The sequence below is a fragment of the Panthera uncia genome, chromosome B4 (assembly GCF_023721935.1).
Source record: "Panthera uncia isolate 11264 chromosome B4, Puncia_PCG_1.0, whole genome shotgun sequence".
Lineage (NCBI taxonomy): Eukaryota > Metazoa > Chordata > Mammalia > Carnivora > Felidae > Panthera > Panthera uncia.
This window is the reverse complement of record NC_064809.1, coordinates 91,218,245-91,242,929: the sequence shown is the minus strand read 5'-3', so window position 1 is coordinate 91,242,929 and position 24,685 is coordinate 91,218,245. Positions and strand designations below refer to the sequence as shown.

The following is a 24,685-nucleotide window of genomic DNA, read 5'->3' as shown; positions in this document are numbered from 1 at the left end:
TGTTTATTTAATTTTGAGAGAGAGAGAGACAGAGTGTGAGCAGGGGAGGATGAGAGAGAGAGGGAGACACAGAATCCGAAGCAGGCTCCAGGCTCTGAGCTGTCAACACAGAGCCCAACGCGGGGCTCGAACTCACGAACTGTGAGATCATGACCTGAGCTGAAGTCGGACACTCAACCGAATGAGCCACTCAGGCGCCCCTCCGCCTTTTTTTTTTTAAGAGAGAGGGCACAAGTGAGCAAGGAGCAGGGAAAGAATCTCTAGAGGGACAGAGAGAGGGAGAGGGAGAGAGAGAGAGAAGCAGGGCTCACCTGAAGCGGGGCTCGTGTTCACCCAAAGCGGGGTTCGAGCTCACCCGATGTGGGACTCAAGTTCACGAACCGTGAGATCATGACCTGAGCCGAAGTCAGATGCATAACCGACGGAGCCACCCAGGTGCCCCTCCTTTCTTCTTTTTTATATCTGTGCTCCTCCAGAGAATTTTCAACGTGAGAACATTCAGAATTAACTGGCAAGTGGCAATATCACAGATCACCCTGATTCCAACCAAATACCCTGTCAAATTTACAATGAGAATGATGACTAACTTTTCATCCCTGTGCCATATACATTGTTCGCTCCCAAAGTCACTTAAGTTCATATTGCAATCGTGAATCTTATACCTTTAAAATAATGCTCTTAATAAACTCAACTTGAATTCTTCTTCCCCCAAAGACGCTCGCCGCAACCCCAGTTTAAACAAGGCTTTCCTGCTTTCTCCCCTCTGTGTCCTCACTCTACATTCATTCTGTGTTGGACCGAGGCCGGGGCTGTTCCCTCTGAACCAGTGCTCTAAGTCATAAATGCCGGAGAAGACAAGTCTCCTTTTCATAGGCTGAGGGCACCAAATTGCATTCCTTCAATCTCAGGTATGAGGGAAAAAGTTCTCCAACTGGAAAAGCAGCAAAGCTCTCAGAATAGCATATAGAACATTTTAAACTTTTAACAAAAAGTGTGACTTTAGAAATTACGCACTGAGATTTTAGAACAAAATTTAGAACTAATTTAAATAAAAAGAGTAACTGGGGCACCTGGGTGGATCAGTTGGTTGAACGTTCGACTTCAGCTCAGGTCACAATCTCGCGGTTTGTGGGTTTGACCCCCATGTTGGGCTTTGAGCTGACAGTGCAGAACCTGCTTGGGGTTCTCTCTCTCCCTGCCCCTCTCTCACTCATGCTTTCTCTCAAAAACATACAAACTAATTCAGGACAACCCAGATGTCCTGCATTAGGAATAATATTAGAAATGATAGAAAGATGGGGAGCCTGGTTGGCTCAGCCATGAGTATGCAACTCTTGATCTCGGGGTCATGAGTTTGAGCCCCATGAGTTGGGTGTAGAGATTACTAAATAAATAAATAAATGAATACACTTGAAAGAAAAAAAAAAGAAATGATAGAAACTGGGGCCAAGAAGGGGCCCCAAATGTCCCTCCTGCTCACTCCCTTTATGCTTAGTGGCAATCCATATTTATTTATTAATTAGGGGAAATACTGGGAATGAGGTAGTTACTGAATAGGTAGAAGGCTGTGGCTGGGGCAAGGGGGGTATTGGGTAATTAGGGATGATCAAAGTCAAGGAGCAAAAAGAAGATGGTGGAGGGCCAAGTAGACCCCCTCCCACTTGAGCAGAAAGTTTGCTCCTGTTAGAACTGGTTCACTCACCCCAAGGTACCAATAGCCCCATGTGTGGACTCCATCTATGTGTCCTCATGTCCACCAAAGCACTTCTTGTCTCCCATCCCCCGGGCCCCCCAGGGTTTGGTGTTCTATGGAATGCAAAGATGCCTGGGGTCAGGCTAGCAACTACTCCTTTTCTGTTTTTAACCAGCTACATTTACTTGTTTCTTCCTGAGTTTTAAAGTCCAACGGATAGAGCAAGTCCTCCATCCTTGGCCCTTGTCACACGGAGCAGCAGGTTGCAATTCAAAGTGGCTTAAGCTAATCAGTGTTTACTTTTCATCTAGAACAAGAAGCCCGGAAACAGGCACCTGATGGCATTGTTTTAGCAGCTCAGTACTTGCAGATCATGTTCTCCTCACCTGTCCTTCGCCAGTTAGTACAATTCCAGACATCCACAGCTATGTTTGAGGCAGGAAAAGGCAGCGCCAGCCGTAACCACTCCTTTTAGTAGGAAAGCAAAAAATTCCCCATAAATCCTCGACAGACCTCCAATTATGTTTCAGTGGCGATACCTTACATGACCATCCCTAACTATAGGGCAACATAGTGAAAAGAGAATTTAGCATTTCTAGCCTCTGGAGTAGAAGCAAACAAAGAATAGGAATGGGTGTTCCGTTAAGAAACCAACAGTGTCTTCCGTGGCATTTTGTGCCTTTTTTCACTCCTGTATAACTTTTTGTTCAATTGTATAAAACATTCTGATTCTAACAAATATGGTCAGTGAGCCACTCCATGATTCTCTAAGAACTCTAGTCCAAAGAGATTAGTCTTTCTTCTGAACCCCGGGCAGAGAAAAACCTGGAGAGTCTGAATGTTCCCGTAGTAAATCCCAGTTTTGGAGACCCCAGATCCCAACAGACTAATTGATTCCGAGCATTCCATCTCCTGGCACCAAACTGCCAGCACTAATCTTATTTATTTTTATATATTTTTTAATGTTTATTTATTTTGAAAGAGAGAGAGAGCAGGAGAGGGGCTGAGGGAGAGACAGAATCCCAAGCAGGTTTTGTGCTGTCAGTACAGAGCCCAACACAGGGCTTGATCTCCCGAACCACGAGACCATGACCTGAGCTGAAATCAAGAGTCAGACGTTCAGCTGACTGAGCCACCCTGGCACCCCATCCAGCACTAATTTTAAATGAGAGAAGAATTGAGAAAACAGGAAGCTGACTTTGGGGAGTATAAGAACAAATAGGAAAAGAAAAATGAAAACATTTGGTTGATACAGATCATTTGATTGTAAAAGAAAAAATATTTTTTATGGATATTAAAAAATTCAAAATTTAGAAATGCATATGAACCTAAAGTTGCTTTAAACTTTAAAGTCCTTAAAAAAAAAGAGCACATAATCCTGGCTGGTTAAATAAATAAGCAGGCTTGTTCTTGTGGGGTACATAGTATTTATGGGATTTTTAAATAGAAAAATGTGAATTACTGTGGCTTGGGTGATGGGCTCTTTTCCAAATTAAAAACAGCGTAGCAAAAAATATCCCCCAAATAGCCATAAAAAATTCAGTGAATGGGCAATAATTTACCTTCCAATCACTTCCTATAGAGTGTGAAGCAATTTTGATAAATCAAATGAAATCATGCCTTCTAACATAACATGAAAATAAATTACCTTTAATGTTTTGAAGATAATTTCTAAAAACAATCCATCAGTAAAAAAAAAAATGCACATGAACAAGAAGAATTCTTATAGGGGTCAAACAAAATCTTTCTCAGTTAATCACATCTGCTCTCAACATAAACAAATGAGAAATTTTAATTTTGATCTGAAAAAGCAGAACCAGGGAATTTTGGAGATGAAGAGTCCCTTGGAAATTATCTGGATCCAGGCCCTCATTTTGTAGATGACGAAACTGAGAGCCAAGAGTCAAGCAGTTTGCCCAAAGTCAAAGACTATTTAATTGCAGAGCCTGGACTGAAAGTCATGGTTAGCCTTGATTTCCAGGCTAACCCATTCCATCGTGCCATGCTAGCTCCCAGACTGAGACTGGTCTTTCTCTCAGCAGGTTTATCTTTTTCTAACCTTAGCAATAACAGAAACCAAAAAATGCACAACGGATCATTCCTTGATAGGCTTGCAAACAATTTTATTAATAGCAACCCATATTTCAAGAATACCTTCAGGAGCCAAAAATGAAACTCCTTTTCAGGGCAAAAGATCATCCCTTTTACAGAAAGAAGTATGTATACTACTTACAAGGTGGTTTCCAATTTTATTTATAATAATAATTTACCATTAAAGTCTTCGACTTACACACAAAAAGCTCCCAGATCATGTCAACCTACATTCAATATCACTTGCAATATTGCATGTTGCAAAAGAAACAGAATTGTCTTTGCTCTAGGATTCCATATCCTTTCCTCTCACCCACAAATGTCTCTGCCTGCTCCAATCTGCTTTTTGCCACCATCACTGCACTGAAACAGCCTTACTAAGGTCAACAGTGAATTGTCAGTAAATGCAATGGCTACTTTTCTGTACACACCTACCTTAACCTTCTCAGTAGTGTTGTCGCACTTGCCCACCCTCTCTCCCATTACATTATCGTTTTTCTCCTACCTCTTTTTTTCCTTCTCAGAATTCTATTCCTCCACCAGTCTATGCTGGAGTTCCTCAAGGCGCAGTAGTAAACGGTCTTCTTGCTTTATATGAGCCTCTTGGGGAAGCCCATCCTGATCTATGTTTTCTTCCATATCAGGCACACTCTGTGAACTCCCCATGTGTTATCTCCACTCCAACTAAAAAACTTCCTGCCTTCTAGACCTTCCATTTTTAACTGGATGTCTCAAAGATACCTCAAAATCTGGATGGCTATGTACGAACTCATAATCTTCCTCCTTCCCATGTCACACCCCGTCTTGTGTTTATTTCACGAATGGCACCATTCTCTCTCCAGCTACACCAGACACATGTGATTCCCGACGTCACCTCCTCCGTGCCCTCCATTTCCAATCCATCTCAAGCCCGGTTGATGCCATCTATTAAATTCTCTTGGACTGTCCCGCTCTAACATCTCACCGCCACTCCTCCCTCTCAAGCTATCATATCTCTGTACATTGTCTCCCAGCATCCCTCTGGTTCTCCTCCATTAGTTTCAAGACAAAGGGGTTGCCTGCGAAAACACTCAGAACACTCCCCTTTGCTCGTACTAGATTCCTAACATAGCCTGCAAGGTGTCCCATGGTCTGAGGCCGGCCTTCCTTTCCAGTCTCATGTTCCACCTTACCTTCCCTCCTTGAAATGTAGCCTTTATCCTCCATCCTGTTTGCAGTTCTTTAGACTCATTATAAGTCCTCCAACCAATGGGTCTTTGAACGTGCCTTCCCTTTTTACGAGAGTGTGATCCCCTCTCTTCACTTACCTAACTTCCATAAATTCATCACATCCCATCTCAGTCATCTTTTCTTCACAGACACCTTCACGGACAGCCAACCTGGGCCAGATGCTTGCTATATCCTCTAGAGAATTAGGTTTTTAGCATTTACCTGTATTTGTAATCATAAATTCACTCTGTTTTTATTTAATGTCTATCTTTTCTGCTCGACAGAAGTTTAAGATCATAGGGAATACAAGACTGTTTTGGCATAAAAGGACTACCTTTGCACAGTGCCTCCTAGAGTATCTGGCACATATGTTCAATAAACTTCTGCCGAGTGAATAAAATGATCATCATATTCCTGAGGTTGGCAAGTAAAACCCAGTTCAAGTTTAGAAACGGAAATGCAAAACAGAATACATCTAATAAATCTGGTCTCCATTCTTTTACTCAGACTTTCACCTTTGGCCATTCTGTACACGAATTCACCCAACAACTGTTTACTGATGGAGTCAATGTGCAGTGCCTGATTAATGCTGTTGCTTTTAAATAAATTAAAAAGACAGCTAAGACTTAAAAACGGGAAGGTTTAAAAAGCATTTTAAAAATGAAACAGGAGAAAGCTTGCCTCATTTCGGAGACAGATTTCTCCTTTACGTCATTTAAGATTTTATTTTTAAGTAATGTTTATACCCAACATGGGGCTCGAACGCAAAACCCCAAGATCAAGAGTTGCGTGCACCACTAACTGAGCCAGACAGACGCCCCTATGTTATTTAAAAATTTTACTTTATTAGATTCTGCATTTTTGGGAGCTGGACAGGCCAGCATTACCAATGCATATACACATGGATGCCATCCTTCTTCCACTGGTTCTAATAAGTTCTGACATACAACAGGAAAGTAAAAATAACAGGTTCTCTTTATTTGTAACAGATAAAACTGAAATTCAGCCATTTAACACAAGATTAAAAACAAGTGTAGTTACATCTGTAACGAAAGGACAGTGGGCGTTCATCCACAGCACTGTGTTTCTGGTTTGTTTCTGTGGTCGGGCCTCCTCATTTCCCCAGGAATTTCCTTTTCAATGGGAAGATCATTTTCAGGGCAAAAAAATGTTTATCAGACTCTAGTTCCAGTAGTACATATTTTATTCACTTCTATATACACGTACCTCTACTTGATCTTGAGCCAACCTTCTCATTGCATTCCTGACATCAGTCGTTTATTATAGCCCTCCCCCGACATTTACTATACCCCAGTGTTTACAATGAAAAAGAATTTGCACATAGCACAAATCAACTCAGCTGTCAGTGTACAGAAGTCACATAATCGGGGCGCCTGGGTGGCGCAGTCGGTTAAACGTCCTACTTCAGCCAGGTCACGATCTCGCGGCCCGTGAGTTCGAGCCCCGCGTCAGGCTCTGGGCTGATGGCTCGGAGCCTGGAGCCTGTTTCCGATTCTGTGTCTCCCTCTCTCTCTGCCCCTCCCCCGTTCATGCTCTGTCTCTCTCTGTCCCAAAAATAAATAAAAAACGTTGAAAAAAAAAAAATTAAAAAAAAAAAAAAAAGAAGTCACATAATCCTCACAGCGCTGAAATATTTTTCTCCAGCTTTGGGGAAATAATTGTATGTTGGTTTGAACACACACAGACAACATTTCTTAGACAAACATAATGCCTAAGGCTCATCTGGTAAGACAAATTGCTTTGTAATTCTTAGCACAATAAAATATATCTTTAGAAACTGAGAACCAAAGAATACTTACTATTCATTCATTTATTTATATTTTTGGACAGAGAGAGAGTGCAAGCTGGGGAGAGGGGCAGAGGAAGAGAGAGACTCTCAAGCAGATTCCACACTCAGCACAGAGCCCAACACATGGCTCAATCCCACGACCCTGGGATCATGACCTGAGCCGAACTCACGAGTCAACGCTCAACTGACTGAGCCCCAGAACCAAAGAATATTTAAAACAAAAACAGAAAATCATACGTACCAGTCACACAACTAATGGACCGATACACTAAAATTCTGTCAAAATAGATTTTCAGTGAGGCTTTTCATTTCAAACAGGCCAGGGGAAAAAAAAAATCTTAGAAGGTACATTTTATTCACGTGGCTCTTTGTCCTCTTAAGAGTTGTTTTTTCATTTAACGTTTATAAGTAATATTTTTTAAAAGAACCATTTATTACAAGAGGGGTTATCTGTCTCAGTCAATTTCTTGTGAGACATTATTAATGACAGCTTTTAACCCTCCAATGTCAAGAAGCTGGAAGGCAGAAAGACACTTTGCAAGTAAATATGTAGCACTGTATTTCCTTAAGTGGAAACCCTGTAGTTCCCCTGCAACCTAATTTTTTAGAAAATTATCCCTTTAAAAACTAGCAGAACTCGCTAAATATTGATTATTCTTCTGCTTCTCTTTAAAACCTTCCCTCATATTTTCACCAAGTTTCTGCCAAATGTTTGGACACTATTTGCCCTGACTTGTCGCCTGAAAATTTTCCTCAGCCACCTTAGAAAGATCGAACGTAGTTCACTGCAAATAGTTCAATGCCAACGGAAGCTCTACGGATACCTCCAATGTGGTAGGTAGGGGGTGATAGCAGGGAGGTGGTATTAGGAAATTACCAACCATTTCTTTGAGTGAAATGCTCAAAGAGGCCAGGAGAATGGGAGGAGACACCTGCTCAATTCCATCCATCATCTTCTCTTTGGACTGTTTCAACACGGAGCTATTTTGTTTTTTAACTTCCCATAGTGTCTCTAGAGCTCAGAGAGAGCTCAGAAATAAGAGAATACCTGTGGCAACTGTGGTTTTCTGGATAACATATAACTTCTCATATCTATTTTCTACCAGAAATATAGCGCTTTTAGAATTGGATTTTGTCTGATGGTCTTCTTTCCTATACTTTGTTTTCTATAAATGATATTTCATTTCTGTAAGTTAAATGATCAGGAGGTTATACTAAAGCAACTAAAACAGAAATGCTGGATTTAACTTCTGACTTGCACATTTTGGCTGAAATTCTAAAAGAGCTCACACTGCAGGCCACCTACGAGCAAGGAGAGGAGTCCTCTGTGTCCTTCCTCAGAAGGGCTGGAACACTTAAAAACCATGACACCTCTGTAGTACAGTGATACGGATTCCTTTGTCACTATTATAGAATTTTAATTTCCTGTATTTCATTTGGTATAACCAAACCATCCTACAGACTTCATATAACCAATCCTTGAAAAGAAGCACAAGCCATTGTTTTAGAGGTACTCTAAAAGAGAAAGTTGTATTTATGAACAAAATTTCCTTTGTGTTACTTCTTGCAAACCATCATTCAACAAATTTGGCAATGTAATTTTTTCTTCTTCTTTGAAGGTAACTTGCACACTTAACGCCTTTTATCTTCTTGGGGTGGCTTTCTTTTCTCCACCAAAACCCAATTAAGGACGCTGTACCAATTTACTCTTACTTCCTTCCTGTTCACTGAGTTTAAAATGGGTATAAGCGAGAATGCCAAATAACGTGCATAACATGCCAAGACCCTGATTAATTGACAATGGATCCTTAAATAAAACATATCCTCCAAATAAAGTGATGCAGAACTTGAAGTGTCCGAACATGTTATAGCTGAAGTTTGTGGATAAGGATAAAAAACCCAACAAGCTAGACTGTTCTATTCACATACACACACACACAGAAGGAAAAGCAAGCTAGATGTTATATTCACACACACGCACACACGTACATACGAAGCAAAGCCTTCCTGTGGCTGGAAGAGCCTCATGGAGCATGGCTTGAATTGGCCCCCCCATCTGAGAAACGAGAACTTCAATCTGAATCAATCCTAGTTCCTTCAGAAGACTTCAGCAACAGTGACAGGAGAGCGCCTCAACTCTTTCTCTCCCAAAAGAAAAGAAAAGAAAAGGGGCTATACGATAAGGTTGGAAAAGGAATTCAGAACAAGGTACAGAGAAGATATTCTGCTGAGCCACTTATATTTCCTAGTGCTATTTCTAATAAACTTCCCTTGGCACATGAAGGGAGGTGTGGCGGCCCCGGAGACCAGACTCAAGGTGAACACATCCAGTATGCTTAAGTTTAGGAGGGAAACAGGGACAGTATCGGGAGTAAGACCCAGCACCAACGACATGCTAGGCGCTATGCTAGATGTGTGGGTCACCCCACTGTATTAAGCATGACATTTACCTTCACCACAGTATCACTCTTCCCGTCCTGTAACTGTCGGGGCCCAAGGACTTCAAGTAACTTAGATCACAGAGTTAGTAAGTGGCAGAGCTGGAGTCCAAACACGGACGGGTCTATTTAACTCCAAGCCCATGTTCTAGTCTGGTGCGTGGCCAGCAGTAAAGTGCTGCTGGATTAGGGGTTTCCAAATCACTGTCCTTAAAAAACAGACCACACACACACACACCTCACTCCTTTAAAAGTTGTTCTTACCGTATTTTACGACTATTTGTTCAGAGGTTTGATGTGTACCCCGCGACTCTTCGGATAATGCTAACAGAAGCAGCCAGTGCTCTGTGCCTCAGTTTCTGCGTCTATAGGACGGAAATGGATAAAAGCTCCCTCACAGTGCTACCGAGGGGACGAACTAGAGAGTGTGTGCAAACTTTCCAGCACGTGGCAAGCCCCACACGTGTCAGCAGCTGTCAACAGCAGTGCTGATGCAGAGTCAACATCTGCCAGGTGCTTGGCGCATATTCTCTCAAACACTCCCGGCAGCCTGATGCTGTAGATGTTATCACCCCCGATTCCTAAGAGAGGGCGGTGACAGCCGACAGCACTCACAGGCGGCTCAGGTGCACAGGGAGCGGTGGGTCTGGGCGTGCAGCCCTCGAGCTGTCTGACCTCGAAACCCGGGCTCTGGCCCCCGTTGGGGGGCCAGCCAAGCAGCCCGGAAGCTCCTTCTGGGCAGGAGGGCGCAGGCCGCGCGCCAGGGTACCTGCAGCTGCCTGAGCCACTGGAAGTGATATCCTGGAGGGCAGAGGGTCTTCCCCAGGACATTAGTTGTAACCACCACAACACATGCTTCGTTGCCCATTATGAACGATCTCAAAGTGCAGTGGCTCTAACACGCTCAGTGTTGCCTTACGCCACAGCCTCTCTTTTTAAGGAGTTCACGATCTGTGGAAGATGTTTATACTGGAGGGGAGGCAAATTTAAAGAAATTCTTCAGTGAGGTAAAAAAAAATAATAATAATACATTCATCAATTAAATCAAAAAGGAACAGTCTATACCTGGTATTTCCGATTCCCCTCTCTAATTCTGCTCTCTGCTCCGGTCAGGTTTTCACCTTGACACCCAGCTCTCGTCAGAATGTCCGCACCCCCACTTTACCAAGCCCCCTCCTCAATTCCCGGCCTTCCCTGACTTGGCCTGTCGGCACAGCTGACCCCTTCTCCTTACGTGGGGTCTGAATCACTTCCCTCCCCTCCTTCGGTTGCTCCTCCTCGGCCTCTGCTGCCAGCTCCTCTCATCTGTGGAGGAGTAAATGCTGACACGACCAGGGACTCCATCTTTGGGCGGTTCTTCTTCTGCTTGTTTGCTTGCTAATCTCAACCAGCCCCACTGCTTTAAACATCTACACGCGACACACAACTCTCTCTGGAATATCTGCATCTGAGAACCTCGATCCTGGACGCTCAGGCTTGTTCTACCCGCAGCTCGCTACCCCAAAGCTTCCTTTGGGCTGTCCAATTTCAGCTGACGGCAGCGCCATTCTACCAGGTACTCGGGCCAAAACCATGTGAGCCAACCTGCTCCCTCTCCAATATACTGTCCACAATTTGTCAGCAAAACCTCCTGGTGCCACTGGAAAATATACCCAGAATCCAATCACTTCTCACTATATCCACTGCTACCATCCTGGTACCAAACCACCATTACTTCTCTGGGCTCCCTTCTTCTCCTGCCTTTTTTAGTGCAGCGGTTCTCAACCGGGGTGATTTTGCCACCAGAAAGGTCCAGACACATTTTCGGCCGTCATACTTGGGGCATCTAGCGGGTAGAAGCCAGGACGCTGCTAGACATCTTACAATGTGTAGGACAGGCCTCTGCCACAAAGGACTGTCCAACCCCCAAGGTCAACAGCACTGAGTCTGAAAAACCGTGCTTCAGTCCGTTCTCAACACAGCATCCCAGACTGATCCTATTAGAACATAAGTAAAATCACGTCATTTTCCTGCTCCAAGCGCCCACAGCTTCCCATCTCACCCGGTCTGTATGTAAAAGTCACAGTCACAGTCTGTATGTAAAAGCTCTGCTCAGCCCGGCGCCCGGTTCCTCTCAGAGCCTTACTATTCTCCGCCCTGTACTCTTCCTGCTGCCACTCTACAAGGCTTCCTTGTTTCCCCAGGGCCTCTCACCACCGGGAACACTCTTCATCCCAATCTGCATGGGGCGACTTCACTTCCTTTGGGTTTTCATTTACAAGTCCCCCTTCTGTAGATGCCTTCCTGACTACCCCCTCCGAGGTTGCAACCCAGTCCCCAGCATTTTGGATCCTCTTTCCGGCTCTACTTTTTCTCCTCGGCACTTAGCACAATCTAACGCTCTAGATGGGTATGTTAAATATTTTCTTGTTTATAGTCTTCCTCGCCAGAATTGAAACCTGTGAGAACAAAGAGTTTTGTCTATTTGGTTCACCACAGTACCTCCAGTGCCGAACATAGAGTACATATGCCATCATGTAAATACTTACTAAGTCAATGCATGGTTTACAGTGAATTGTTCAATAAATATTTGTTGAATGAATGAATGTTCTTAAACCAGGGCACATCATCGAATGCCTTGATTTGGCAGCATGGTGCACAAGTTCTGGGACTAGACTGCCATGGGTTCAAATCTGAATACTACACATATGACTGTCAGTGAGTTATTTAACCTCTCTGCACCTCCGTTTCCGCCTTTACAACATAAAATGATAGAATTTAACTCACAGAGCTGCTTTGAGAGTGTGATGCCTAATACACCTTAGGTGTTTCTTTCTAACAGTGCCTGGTACAAAGAAATATTTATTTAGTGTTGGTTCTTCAAAAATATTATTCTTAGGGCACCTGGGTGGCTCAGTCGGTTGAGAATCTGACTTTGGCTTAGGTCATGAGGTCACGGTTCATGAGTTCGAGCCCCGCATCAGGCTCTCTGCTATCAGTGCAGACCCCACTTTGGATCTTCCGTCTCCCTCTCTCTCTGTGCCTCCCCCGCTTGCGTGCTCTCAAAAACAAATAAAACATTAAAATGAAAATAAAAATATAATTCTTATTATAACTTGTTGGTATTTATTGATAGTTGGTAAATATGTTGCTTTTTTACTTTGCTGGCATCTCAGTGTTCACTCATTTAAATCAATCAGCACACTTGGACATAACGTTACTAAACTACCTCTCTCATTTGGGGAAATCCTTTTTTTTTTTTCAGTAAATTGTTTTTTTAAGACTTTTTAAAAAGTTTATTTCTTGAGAGAGAGAACATGGTGGAGAGGCACAGAGAGAGGGAGGGATAGAATCCCAAACCGGCTCTGCACTGTCAGTGCAGAGCCTGACATGGGGCTCGAACTGACAAACTGTGAGATCATGACCTGAGCAGAAATCAAGAGTCAGATGCTTCACTGACTGAGTGACCCAGGTGCCCCTGGGGAAATCTTTCTTTGCATCTGCTTAAGAGTGGAGGCAGAGGGGGGCGCCAGGGTGGCTCAGTTGGTTGAGTGGCCGACTTCAGCTCAGGTCATGATCTCGTGGTCTGTGGGTTTGAGCCCCACGTCGGGCTCTGTGCTGATAGCTCAAAGCCTGAAGCCTACTTCTGATTCAGTGTCTCCCTCTGTCTCTGTCCCTCCACTGCTTGCTCTGTCTCTCTCTCTCAAAAAAAACCCAAAAAACAAAAAACCACACATTAAAAAAAATTTTTTTAAAAAAGAGTGGAGGCAGAGATAAATGAGAAGAGAAACAGAACTACAAGCAAAATGCTAGTCATTCAGATTCACTTCTTCAAGGCCTGATTCATTTCTTGATTGAAAGTAATATTGAGAAAAACAGGCACACCAATATCCAAGTAAGTACAAAAACAGGTTCCAAAGTCAGATGTCAATGGTCTGAAATTATCTTTTGTTTTTGGATTAGCTGTACCCCTACTTTATTACCAAAGAGACTGAAAAGTGATTTTAAAACCTGGTGTCCAGTCCATTATTCACTCAACAAATATTTATTGAACTCCACTATGTGCAAGGATTGGTGCTCCATGTTAATTTTGATAAGGGAAAAGGTCACTTACTACTTAAGAAAATTCAAAAGCATTCATGATACAGAAAACTAACACATTTCCCCAGCTCACATTTCTTTAAGTTTCCATAGAGTCCAGAGTGGAAAGATACGGTAAAAGACTAAAGATAAGTCTATCTACTCAAAGTAGGCCACGCAATAGTTAGTGCAAGACTCCTAGAAGGAAACGAATGTGACAGAGTTTTAGAAAATAGAAGATGATGCATTTGTAAGTTACTAGGAAAAGGATACGTGACTGGTGAAGTGTTCCCAATGATCCAATAAATTGATAAGTTCACCATGAAAGCTATTACTCCAGACAGCAGCACCATAAGCTACAAACAAACCCAAAGAATTATTCATGTAAAGCAGTTGCGATCATTATAGTCACCTAGTAAAAATACACTTTGTTAGGCATTTCTAAAAATGTAAATGACAACCATTAGAACAAGATTTTTAAAAGAATCCATTTTGGAGACAACAAGAACGGAGGGTAAAATAGCAGAATGAATAGTATTCAGAAATGTAATTTTGTCTACAAAACGCAATGGAAAATTCTCCAGTAACATCCTGCCTCTGAATGTGAATTTCCAGGTTCATTTTTCTTATCCATCTGAAGAAAAATTATTCTGTAATAATTTCTAGTTATAAAAGTAATACAGACTGCTTATAGAAAAATCAGAAAACAAAGATAAGCAAAAAGCACATAAGGACTTCTTACAATCCTAACTACCCACCACTGTTAATACCTTTGCACATATCCTTTCCAGAGATTTTTCTAGTTAATAGCTCATGTATATTCTTATTTAAATTAAATCGCTAAGAATTCATTGAGTATCTATGAAGCTAGGCCACACCTTCTGAGGAACAGAGTAGGGTCTTGTCTTCAAAGAGCTCAGAAACCACTTGAGGACATAATAAAAACCATGATAATCATAGCTTACGCTTACATAGTACTCACTACATGCCAAGAATTGTCCTAAATGTTTTACATATATTAATTCATTTAACCCTCACAAATGCCCATGAGGTAGTAAATACCATCCCTTTTTACAGATGAACACAGAGAAGAAAAGTGACTGGCCTTCGATCACACAGACAGTAAGTGGTAGGGCTGAGATTTAAGGCCAGGGCAGCCTGATTCTAAAGTCTCTGTTGGTAACCGACTCTGCTAGGCTACCTCTATAACCACATGAAAGAGAGTGAGCTCTGGAAATAGAAAAGTCTTGAGCGTTGCCAGGCAAACACACGACAGGTTTTATATGAATCTCTAGACAGATGTCATTTGGGGCTGGGATAGGGAACGACTGTTTGGATCTTGAATGTACGTACAGATTAGAGGCAGAAGTAGTGGTAGGGTCCCAAGCAGAGGGAACAGTAGGGGCCAAAGCACAGAGGCATGAGAACACAAGGCTGTGCATGGGATGTGAATAAGCCAACCCGGCTGAGGACGGGGGACAAAGTGGTTGTACCACTGTATGCACATAGGACATCTGTCCAAACCTTTCCCACAATTGTATTTAAAGAGTTATAAAGTCATTTTCTATTTCTAAAATAAGAGAATTTAGATAAAACATTTTCTGTGGAATGTAAGAAATCTACATTCCAAAGAAAACATGTCGTATTTGAAGATTCCTTCTGTCCCCTGGGGCTTTTATCAGTTTTTAGATCACTGCGGTCAGGACTAAAGGAGCTGGATTTGTGTCCTATTTAGGTAAAAACAGTAATACCTCATTAGTTTTACAACAGTGAGGTCTGTTACATTTTCAACTAAGAGAACCTTGTTCACTAAAGATTTTAAAAACTGCTTCTAGGAGGCCAATGCCTTATCCATTAGGCTACTAGGGCTTCTTAAAAAATCCTTCTAGAAATATACCATTGTTAATTTTATTGAGTTGACAGAATGTTACATAATTCTTGATGACTTGGCATATCATTAAAAACACAATTGCATGCTTTACTTTGAGGCAATGATGCCTTCTAGGGACATTAAGGAATGAAAGTGACTTTTTCATATTAAATGGACTGCAACTGCTATGGTCTTAGTTCCTCTGACTTTTGGGGAGGGAGGGACTTCCTGCTGCTTTTCTCTGTTTTGAATCTGTCAGAGGGTCTATTGCATAAGACCCCCTCCTTCTAGTTTAAGGTCTCTAAGCTGCACTAAATTTGAAAAGCAGGTAACCAAGATGGCTAGAACTAAATTAAAAGGAAATATTATCTGAGGGATGGTCAAGGGATTTCTACTGTGGAAGAAAGGTTATATGCCAGAGTCTACGCACTTGAAATAACTGGCATTCTGCTCACAGGGAGCAAAGCAGAGCACTTAAGAACAGGGGTTCTGGAGCTAGCATGCCTGGACTCAGGCTCTGGCTCCGCCTACTGGCTGTGGGATCTTGAGTCAGCTCCTTAACTCTGTCCCTCAGCTTCCTCATCCTATATCCTAAATATGAGGATAATAATAGTATCCAAATAAAGTAGATTAAAAAAATAAAATGTGAGGATTAAATAAGTTAATATTTGCAAAGTGTTGGAATAGTTCTTGGAACAGAGTAAGGGCTATCCAAGTTTGATAAGTTACCAGCACCAACAAACAAGACTTTTCCACTGACAGTGTTCCAAAGGTTAAAGTTGTGGGAGGCAGAAATTCCTTCCCTAAGCAGGGAGACTATACTTTCTAACTTAAAATGTCCCCAAAGTGCATATCCCTTTGATCTGGCAATTCTACTCTTGGGACTCTATTCCAAAGGGAAAAAGTACCAGTTCCTGAAGACATACGTGTAAGGATGTTTACTACAACACTGTTCATAGTGGTCAAGAACTAGATCTATTTTGTAGACACTAAAAAGAATGAGCTGGAGAGATCTGCATGAGATATTAAGTGGGAAAAGCAAGATGCAGAAAATTATTTATGTTATGATCCCACTTTTGTAAAAGAAACAAATGTGTAATTTATGTTTATACAGGTGTGTGTGTATTGTGTTTACATGGGTATGTACAACACAGAGAAAAATACGGAAGAACACACACTAGAATGTTAACCTGACTCACCTCAAGGGGCAGGGACCAGGAATGAAGTGTGGAATGTGTACGGGGAGGAGGGCTGGCGAGAAGGAATCCATGAAACCATGTATATGAACACACACACACAGTGCCTTGGTTTCTTCATCTAAAAAATAATCCTTAGCTTGCTTCCCTTAAAGGGTGATTATACAGATAAATGTGAGAACGGCTCTGAGATCATGCTCTGAAAACTAAAAATCACACTTAATAGCAAAGGGAGGATTATCTTGGTTCTTAGGCACCATAACAATTAGAACTTACCAAAGCAGAAACTGACCAGGGGCCAAATATTCCCCCTTCTCCAAACACGGGCTCAAAGAAGGGCACAGCCACCAGTAACATGGCGGAGGACATCGGAGCCTGGTAGTACAACAGCTGCATTGAGTTCACTTGCAATTCATGCTGTTTGGCTCCTACCCACTGAAAATTAGGAGACAAAACAAGTTAGATAGAAAAAAATAGCATCACTTAGTAAACAAATGATGCAACTCTAGTCACAAGGATGGGGACCTGGCGGGGCGGGTTGGGGGGGGGGGTGGTGCTCGGGGAAGAGGAAACCCCTGATTATTCTACTTGATGCCAAAGATCAATAATATATACGAATGTCCTTTAAGCACCCTGGATGAAAGGAGCTTTACAAATTCAGTATGTGACAATCTGTTTTCTTCTCAGCTTTGAAGAGAGAGAAAAAAGAGTCCTCTCTTCCCTGCTGGCCCTAGTAAATGGGGGGAATCAATGAATGCACGCAGGGGCCCAGGAGTATCAGAGATCTTGGGAAAGAGACGGGAATGGAGATTTAGGTGATAAGCAGGAACCGGAAATACAGTGCTAGACTTCATTTCTTTCTAAAACTGCCCCACCCCCACCCCAGGCAAGAGAAGATGGGGGGTGGGCAGGGCAGACTAACTAGGGATTGACAGAAACCTCAGCTGCCCCAGGTGGCTGCCAGTGTGTGTAGCTAGAAAAGTATGTGAGGTCTTTTCATCCACTTTAGAAAACCCAATCAATGGCAGAAGGAATTTTCCTCTCGATGACAGATTTTTCTGTGGCTAATCTCGCACTGATGCACTGGAAGAAATTAGATAGTCACAAACCCTTTTCAAAGACTTCATCATTCAGGAGAACCAACACCTCGAAACCTCAGATCCCATCAGCCCTCAAAATGTTGCACAAATATGAATAAAAAGGAGACTTTCAAGAAAGCTTGACAAGACCGTTTGAATAAGATCTGGCAGAGAACAGCCAGGCTTTTGAATAACTACTCCTACATAATTCTTTTTCCTGTAGATCTGGGTATCCTGTTACACAAACGCGAAGTCTATAGAAATTCACCAAGACAAAAATAGAAGAGCAGGAAATTTGAAACATACCCCTGCCAGCCTCAACTAAGAGTCTTCTGTGAATATGAAGGACAAAGAATCGATTCTTCTGCTGCCCGCTCCCGGGGGTGCTGCAGAGAGCAAAAATGAGTGCAGAGCATGGATGCCCGCTCCTCGGTTCTTTTAGCAACCTCACGAGGCAGCTGCATGTCTCTGACATTGAACCGCCTGGAAGGGTGGTAACTCTCAGGGCCTCCACTTTCCCTCACTGCAGTGCACCCTGGCTTCTGCCCACCGTGAATGAAACTGCTCTCCCAAAGGGCACACACCTCCAACAGCCACACCCAATGGTTACCCCTCTGCCTTCTTCCTGTGGGGGCTCTCGACAGACCTGACAGGTTTCTCGTGGAAGAACTTGACTTCTGGTTTGCACTCACTTACCTCTTCCTCCATTTACTATTCTTAAGGTAGATGTCTGGCCTTTTTTCTCTTTTATCTCCCTGACTGACGTCACTGACACCCGAAGACCTCTCCAGCTCTGACCTCCTTCTCAGGGCGTGCTCAAACTTCCACAGCTTGCCCGGACGCCTTAACTCACACAATCTGCAGGGACTGTTTTAAAAGCAGCTCAGTACTCACTTCCCCAAATTAGCTCCTCCTGTGTTGCTCCCATAATTAAAGACATAATCTCCCCCAAGGATGAGACTCCTTACTTTCGTCATTCCACATTCGGTCAGGTCCTGCTGATTCCTTCTCCAAAAGGCTTCTGGGGTCTCTATCAACTACCACTGTCTGTTCAGCGCCTTCCTGTCTTCCTCCTGAGCCACGAAGAGCTTCCTAATTGCTCTGCCTTCACCCTTTGTCCCCCTCCTACTCACCCTTCACTGCCACCGGAGTTAATTTTCTCAAGTACAGGGGACGGTCAAGTCACTCCCCTATCTAAGCCCCTTTCCTGGCCCCTGCAGGATAAAGCGCATGACATTCAAGACTGTGCCATCTGGTCTCATCCGCCCCTAGACTTTGTCCTTCCACAACGCAACAAGAGTCTCACCAAATAAATCAAGTTCTCCAAAAATGCTCTGTACTTTCACACATCACCGCAAAGAAAGACGTCTGCTGTATTTCTCTGCTCAGCAGATTCCTGTGGGCCCTTCCATTTCAATCGTTAACTTGTCCATAAAGTCTTACCTCACCACCCCCTTGAAGAACAGCCACTTCCTCTCTGGTGTTCCTCAGAACCTTCCTCACATCCTGAGCTATCCTACTTGCGATCAGCTGTCTACATGTGTTTCTACCATGCTGCATTACAGCTGTTTTTCATCTTTGTTATCTTCGAGCAACAAGCAAAAGAAATGTCTGCTGAATAAGTGAGCCTTTCTGCAACTAAAGCTAATACCCAATCACTCATCTTTTAACTCCTATGCCCCTTTTAACTCCAATGCCCTAGCAGTAAAGGCAGAAATAGCTTAGAGATTACACCTGGATACAATGGGAAACAACTTTAAAATGAATTTCTGGGGGAATATACCTATTCCTTAACAGTACATGTACTGTTTACTAATAATAGAAAACTCTGCCTATTAGTCTGTGAACAATCATTCCTTGGTCAATCCCATTTCAAATATGCGCCTGAGAGATACAGAATCCTTTGGTTCTAATCTGTAGCAATTTTGAGACTTGTGGGAACAAAAATGGTCATATTGGCAGGGACACTTAATACTCTGAACTGAAATTACATATAAGGAATGTAAGAAATTCTGATGTTCGATAAATAAAATTCCTTGCTATATTTAATAAACATTTAATCCTTCCTGGGCCACACAAAATCAGTTTAACAAAAAGGATGAATAGGAATGTTCACTGTTTCTAGTAACAAAATTTAAGCTCACTGAAGTATACCTAAATACAACCTTCTTAGAGCACAAAGCCGAACTTCCTCTGATTACTCTCTGTAGTGAAAGACACAGTATCCTGGCGACCAGTGACAACACTGAGTGGGTGCTCTTTCCTTTCGTGCCACTGGTCTCTTGTTAACACCGCTTCTTGCCACTTACAAATGTCCTCAACCCCAGAATTTTCACATAACAGTATTTCTGAAATGATCAGTACTAGAAAGCTTCATATGCTAAGGCTGTGTTAGTAAACTTCCAACATTCATAACAAGAAATGCCTTAGTTTATAACCAGCAGACATATGCGAAAAAGGTAAAACCGGTTACACATTTTGGCTCTGACTCCCCATGCAGGCTCACCCAGAATCTCCAGGCCAAGGTTTCCAGTATAGAGAAAATACTGTTTCGCTGAGCCCTACACCAAGTTATTTTTCCCCACTGTACAAGAAACAAAAAACATACTTGTTGAGACTTTATGGTAATGAAGTAAGTGAATCCATGCACAAATTTTTAATGAACGCCTGCTAAAGGCAACGCACTGTGCTGCTATAGTACAAGAAGGGAAATACCCATATATATATACTATAAATTATATAGTATATACTATAAAATACTGAGAGAGACAAATTATTGGGAGCTGATATACAAGTTGTAACAGCAGCGTATGTTCTGAGACAAAGATTTATAAATCTGAAATTTTCCTCTCCTGCTCAAATTTCGGAAATGTACTCATTCCTTCACAGCAATCTTAATAATTAAAGAGTCAATCATAAATTTAACCAATGATCTCGGTCTCAAGAACAAAGTCTTCCTACTCATTTTGTAAAGATTTCCCAGATGATAGTATAGCATCACCCCAAACTCAGACTGTCAAGCATGGGTATTATACACTTACACCAGGTAGGTAGGTATTTGGTGAGCATCACACCCAAGTTTCTCTGTCTCCTTTCTTCTCTTCACCTTGAGCCAATTTATGCAATTAGGCTTTCTTCCCAACAGTCTATTGTCTCTATACTGTATTTTCTAAACCTTGGGATACAGCTTCAAAATTTATGAAATCTGCTAAAAAGGCACATAAAGAAAAAAAAAATTACCAACCACTTGATAAAGGGATGTAACTAAAACACCAAGAGCAGCAAACACCATTCCAAGGAAATTAAACTTCACATCGTAATAAGAATTTAGGATTACACCTAAAGTTATAGGAATCTGTAAAGAAAAAGAGGTAAATGTTCAGATTAAATTCATGAGACACAAATTTAGTATTCCTTTCATGTTGTCTTACAAAGTTAATCATAAAAGCATCACTGGGAAACAACCTCTGTAATTTTTTTTTCCATCTGAAAAAAACAGTTAAACCGATTTCCTCAAAGTGAAATATGTGAATTCTATATTTATGTTCATATTTAATTCTATTTAAAATTCCGGGTAAAATGAATCAATACATTGCAAACTGCAACAAAGGCACACAACGTGCATGCACATAGGAGTAAACAGACCCCCAAAACTAGCGTCTAAACAACATATAAGCATGAACGTATAGCAAAAGCATTAAGAATTTAAACACTGTAAGTCATTAAGTGCTAAAAGTATGTTCTCTTATTTAAAGACACAGAAACCTCTGCAGTATCTCCCTGCAGACATATTCGGAGACATGTTTTATGCTGAACCCTTAACGTTAATTCATACATGGCTTGAATCCCCTGGGTCGAAGGAGGGCCGTTTTTCAGTTTGAGATTTTGCAGATATTCCAATACACTGAATTGCATAATGTAATGCAGCGTTCTTTTCTTACCAATCACAGCATTTAAGGATTTCCATCAAACAGCAGTTACTAAAGCTCACACAAGCACACTCTTCTGGGCTAAGAGCCCAACAGAGTGCCAAGATGACTTTTTTCACCTCTCCCAAATAAGCCTGAAGTTCACAAACTCACAGATGACTCATCTGTGCATTTCAAGATGACTGGAAAGAGCTTGGCGCAAGGTTAAACATTCAAATTTCCCGGGGAGAAAGACGATCCAGGAGGTAGGTTGCTAGAGGTGCGCCTTGCGAAGCTAAAGCTACTCACCAGCGTGAGCTGTATTTTGGTAGAGAAGGTTTTCTTGTAGCACAGGGTCTGGATGACTATGATGACCGGCGTGGTCATGGCCTTGGCCAGCTGATAGGTGCCTATGGTGTTGTTCTGCAGAGAGAGATTGGTGAAGACCACGAAGCCACAGAAGCTGAGGGCCAGGAGGAGGAGTTTGGAAGGCGGCAGACTCTTGGGGGCAAAGATGTCCAGTTTCTGGCAGATGTACAAGCCCAGCCAGGTGACCACGAAGTGCACCAGGGTCAGGCTCATGTTAGGGAAGCCGTGGTGCACATAGATCCATTTGTTTAGGAACACGATGCAGATGGACACCAGCAGGTTAAGCAGGAGCCCAGCGGCGATGCGCCCGTTGCCTCGCATTCGGTCCGCAAGCGATGCCATAACCCCGGCCGAGCCGGGGCCCTTAAGCTCCCGAGAGGGATGCCAGTCTGTCTCCGGCTGCTCTTCCCCTCCTCCGCTGCCTCCACGTCCTCGCCGGCTTCACGGTCCGACCCGGGAGAGGCATGCACTCTCCGCGTCCCTGGCGAGCAGCAGCCTCAGCCACACACACACATGCTCCGCCGCCGCCCATTCAGCTGGTGACGACGCGGCAGCACGTCCCGCGCGCCCCGCCCACCTCCGCTCGCGACCACGTGGTTCGGGGCTCCAGTGCTTCCGTCCCCGAGGTGTGGGCGGAGCAGTCTCTACCCTGCGCAGGCGCGTTGGGCTCTGCGTGAGGGAAAATTGCTTTCTCGGTCCCTTATTTGCTTGGTCCCTTAACTTGGACTCTGGTTGGGTGAATATGGGACCTCTCTCTTGGGGTTGGACATTTCCTGTGTGTCATTTGATTTACTTGCTAGACAGCTGCTCTCAAGTTAGTGGAGTGCACACGCTATCGGCCGGTTTATGTATGAGACAGGTGCTGAGCAAATGTAGTCATGGCCAGAGAGGGGGAAGAATTACTTTTTGAAAGCATGTTTTTAAACATTTTATTTTAAAAATCAAAACATACAAAAAAGTAGACAATATGATGAACTCTCGTAAACTCATGGTTAGTACACTATTAAGATTTTCTTCTTTTTGGATCAATGTTTGGCCTTTTAATTGTTCTAGAAAACTGCCCGTTTAGCTTAAATGTCCTAATATACTTGGTTAGAGTTTTATATAGTAATCTAACATATTTGAAATTTATTTCATCTGTTGTTCTATCACTTATTCTAAAAGCTATGCATTTGGGTTTTCTTTGTCCCTTGATTAGGCTGCCAGCAATTTGTCTACTTCTCCAAAGTAACAAAATGTGGTCCTGTGAATGTATAATAAAAGAATCAGATCTAAACTTAGGGAGAGCAAGGCGGTCAAGGGCTTCCCCAAGGAAATGACTGTGAAGATTTGAGAATGAGTAGAAGTTAATAAGGCAAAGTCTACAGTCTAGTTTTCCTAACATAGTCTTCCTGATAAGCTTTTCTTCCTATCATGCTACCAAATTCTGATTCTTACCATACTGTGTGCCTTTTCCATTGTATGTTTATATTGCCATCCTCTGGTCCAGTTTGGACCTACAGAACTGTCTGGTCAATGATTTACAACGTTAACCCTCACCTGGTCCCCACTTAAGAGCTGTGGCACCCTGTCTTCATTTAGTCTATTCAATTCATTGTCTCCTTGTGGTTGTAGATTTGGACTGATAATCTTAGCATGGATGATACATTATCTTTTTATCATTCATCTATTTCTCTTGCAATATTTGAAAATAGTTACAATATGAACTCTGAACTTCGGGTTAAGATATAATAGCATCTAGTGGATTCCAACTGCCTGTTGGGTTAGGGTTACTGATCCTGCCATTCAAGACCTTCCTGACTCTGACTCCATCTTTGCCATTCAACCAGTTTTCTGCTGTTCTGGAACCTGCCCTTCTCCAGACTGATTTAATTGGTTAAGTGGCTTTCTCTACCAAAGCACAGGAGTCCTAATCCTTACTTGTCCTGAAATGTGATTATTAGCCTTATTGCTCATTTACAGATGTTGACTATAGAGGTTTGTGGCTGTTACCTTGCAGCTAGAATGGGATGAGAGTAAGATTCTAACCCCAATTTCTCTGGCTCTGGGACCACTGCCCCTTCTTTTAACTATGGAGAATTGAAAACTTGTGCAAAGTTAAAATAGTATTGTGAACCCTCCTGTACCCATCACCTGGTTTCACCAACTGCCATTTTCATGTGTACCTGCTCTTCACTTCTCCATTTGTTGTTGTTGTTGCTTATTTATTTTGGGGAGCGAGAGATAAAGTGTGAGCCGGGGAAGTGCAAAGAGAGAGGGAGTCACAGAATCAGAAGCAGGCTCCAGGCTCTGTCTTTGCTGTCAGTACAGAGCCCGACTGGGAGGCTTGAATCCACGAGAGCCAAGAGATCATGACCAGAGCCGGAAGTCAGATGCTTAAGCAACTGAGCCACCCAGGCGCCCCTTCACTTCTCCATTTGATCTTTCAAAAGCAAATTTGCATTCATTCAAATGCAATAAACTGTACATTTTGTGATAAGTGGATGCACCTATGTAACCCACACCCCTGTCAAGATACAGTACATATCCATCACCTCACAAAATTCCCTAGAAAATCCCCACTCCCCAACCCCCAAAGAAACCACTGTTCTCATTTTTTCACCATAGTTCCGACTGTTCTAGAACTTCATATAAATGGATCATACAGTATGTACTTTTTGCATCTAGGTTTTGTTTTTGTGTGTTTTTTTTTTTTGGGGGGGGGCGGGCAGAGAGACGGGACAGAGGATCCAAAGCGGGCTCTGCGCTGACAGGCTGACAGCAGTGAAACCAGTGTGGGGCATGAACTCACGAACTGCGAGATCATGACCTGAGCTGAAGTTGGACACTTAACCGACTGAGCCACCAGTCGTGCCACCCAGGCACCCAGGTGCCCCTGTATCTAGGTTTTTGTTTTTGTTTTTTTCCCAGTTAAGTGTCTGACTCTTGATTTTCGGCTCAGGGCATGATCTCACGGTTTGTGA

The 24,685-nt window shown here is 42.7% G+C and overlaps 1 protein-coding gene across 1 annotated transcript; it reads right to left on the bottom strand.

Annotated features, from left to right (window-relative positions):
* Window positions 1-6,614: 6,614 nt before the first annotated feature.
* On the bottom strand, window positions 6,615-22,261 carry SLC35E3 (solute carrier family 35 member E3). The gene is made up of 5 exons (XM_049625940.1): window positions 21,663-22,261; window positions 20,690-20,800; window positions 16,643-16,801; window positions 13,574-13,656; window positions 6,615-8,674 (listed from the first exon to the last, which is right to left on the bottom strand). Exons 1-5 carry the CDS (start codon window positions 22,062-22,064, stop codon window positions 8,488-8,490), a joined length of 942 nt encoding a protein of 313 aa, XP_049481897.1. The 5' UTR covers window positions 22,065-22,261; the 3' UTR covers window positions 6,615-8,487.
* Window positions 22,262-24,685: the final 2,424 nt, after the last annotated feature.

Excerpts from the sequence above, each read along its gene's own strand:
- SLC35E3 (XM_049625940.1), bottom strand. The coding sequence starts at position 22,064 with ATGGCATCGCTTGCGGACCGAATGCGAGGCAACGGGCGCATCGCCGCT. Across the intron at positions 13,657-16,642 it reads CCTGGTCAGTTTCTGCTTTG|CTTATGGTGCTGCTGTCTGG; the intron begins GTAAGTTCTAAT and ends GTTTGTTTGTAG. Across the intron at positions 8,675-13,573 it reads GGGAACACTTCACCAGTCAC|CTATAACATGTTCGGACACT; the intron begins GTATCCTTTTCC and ends CACAAACTTCAG.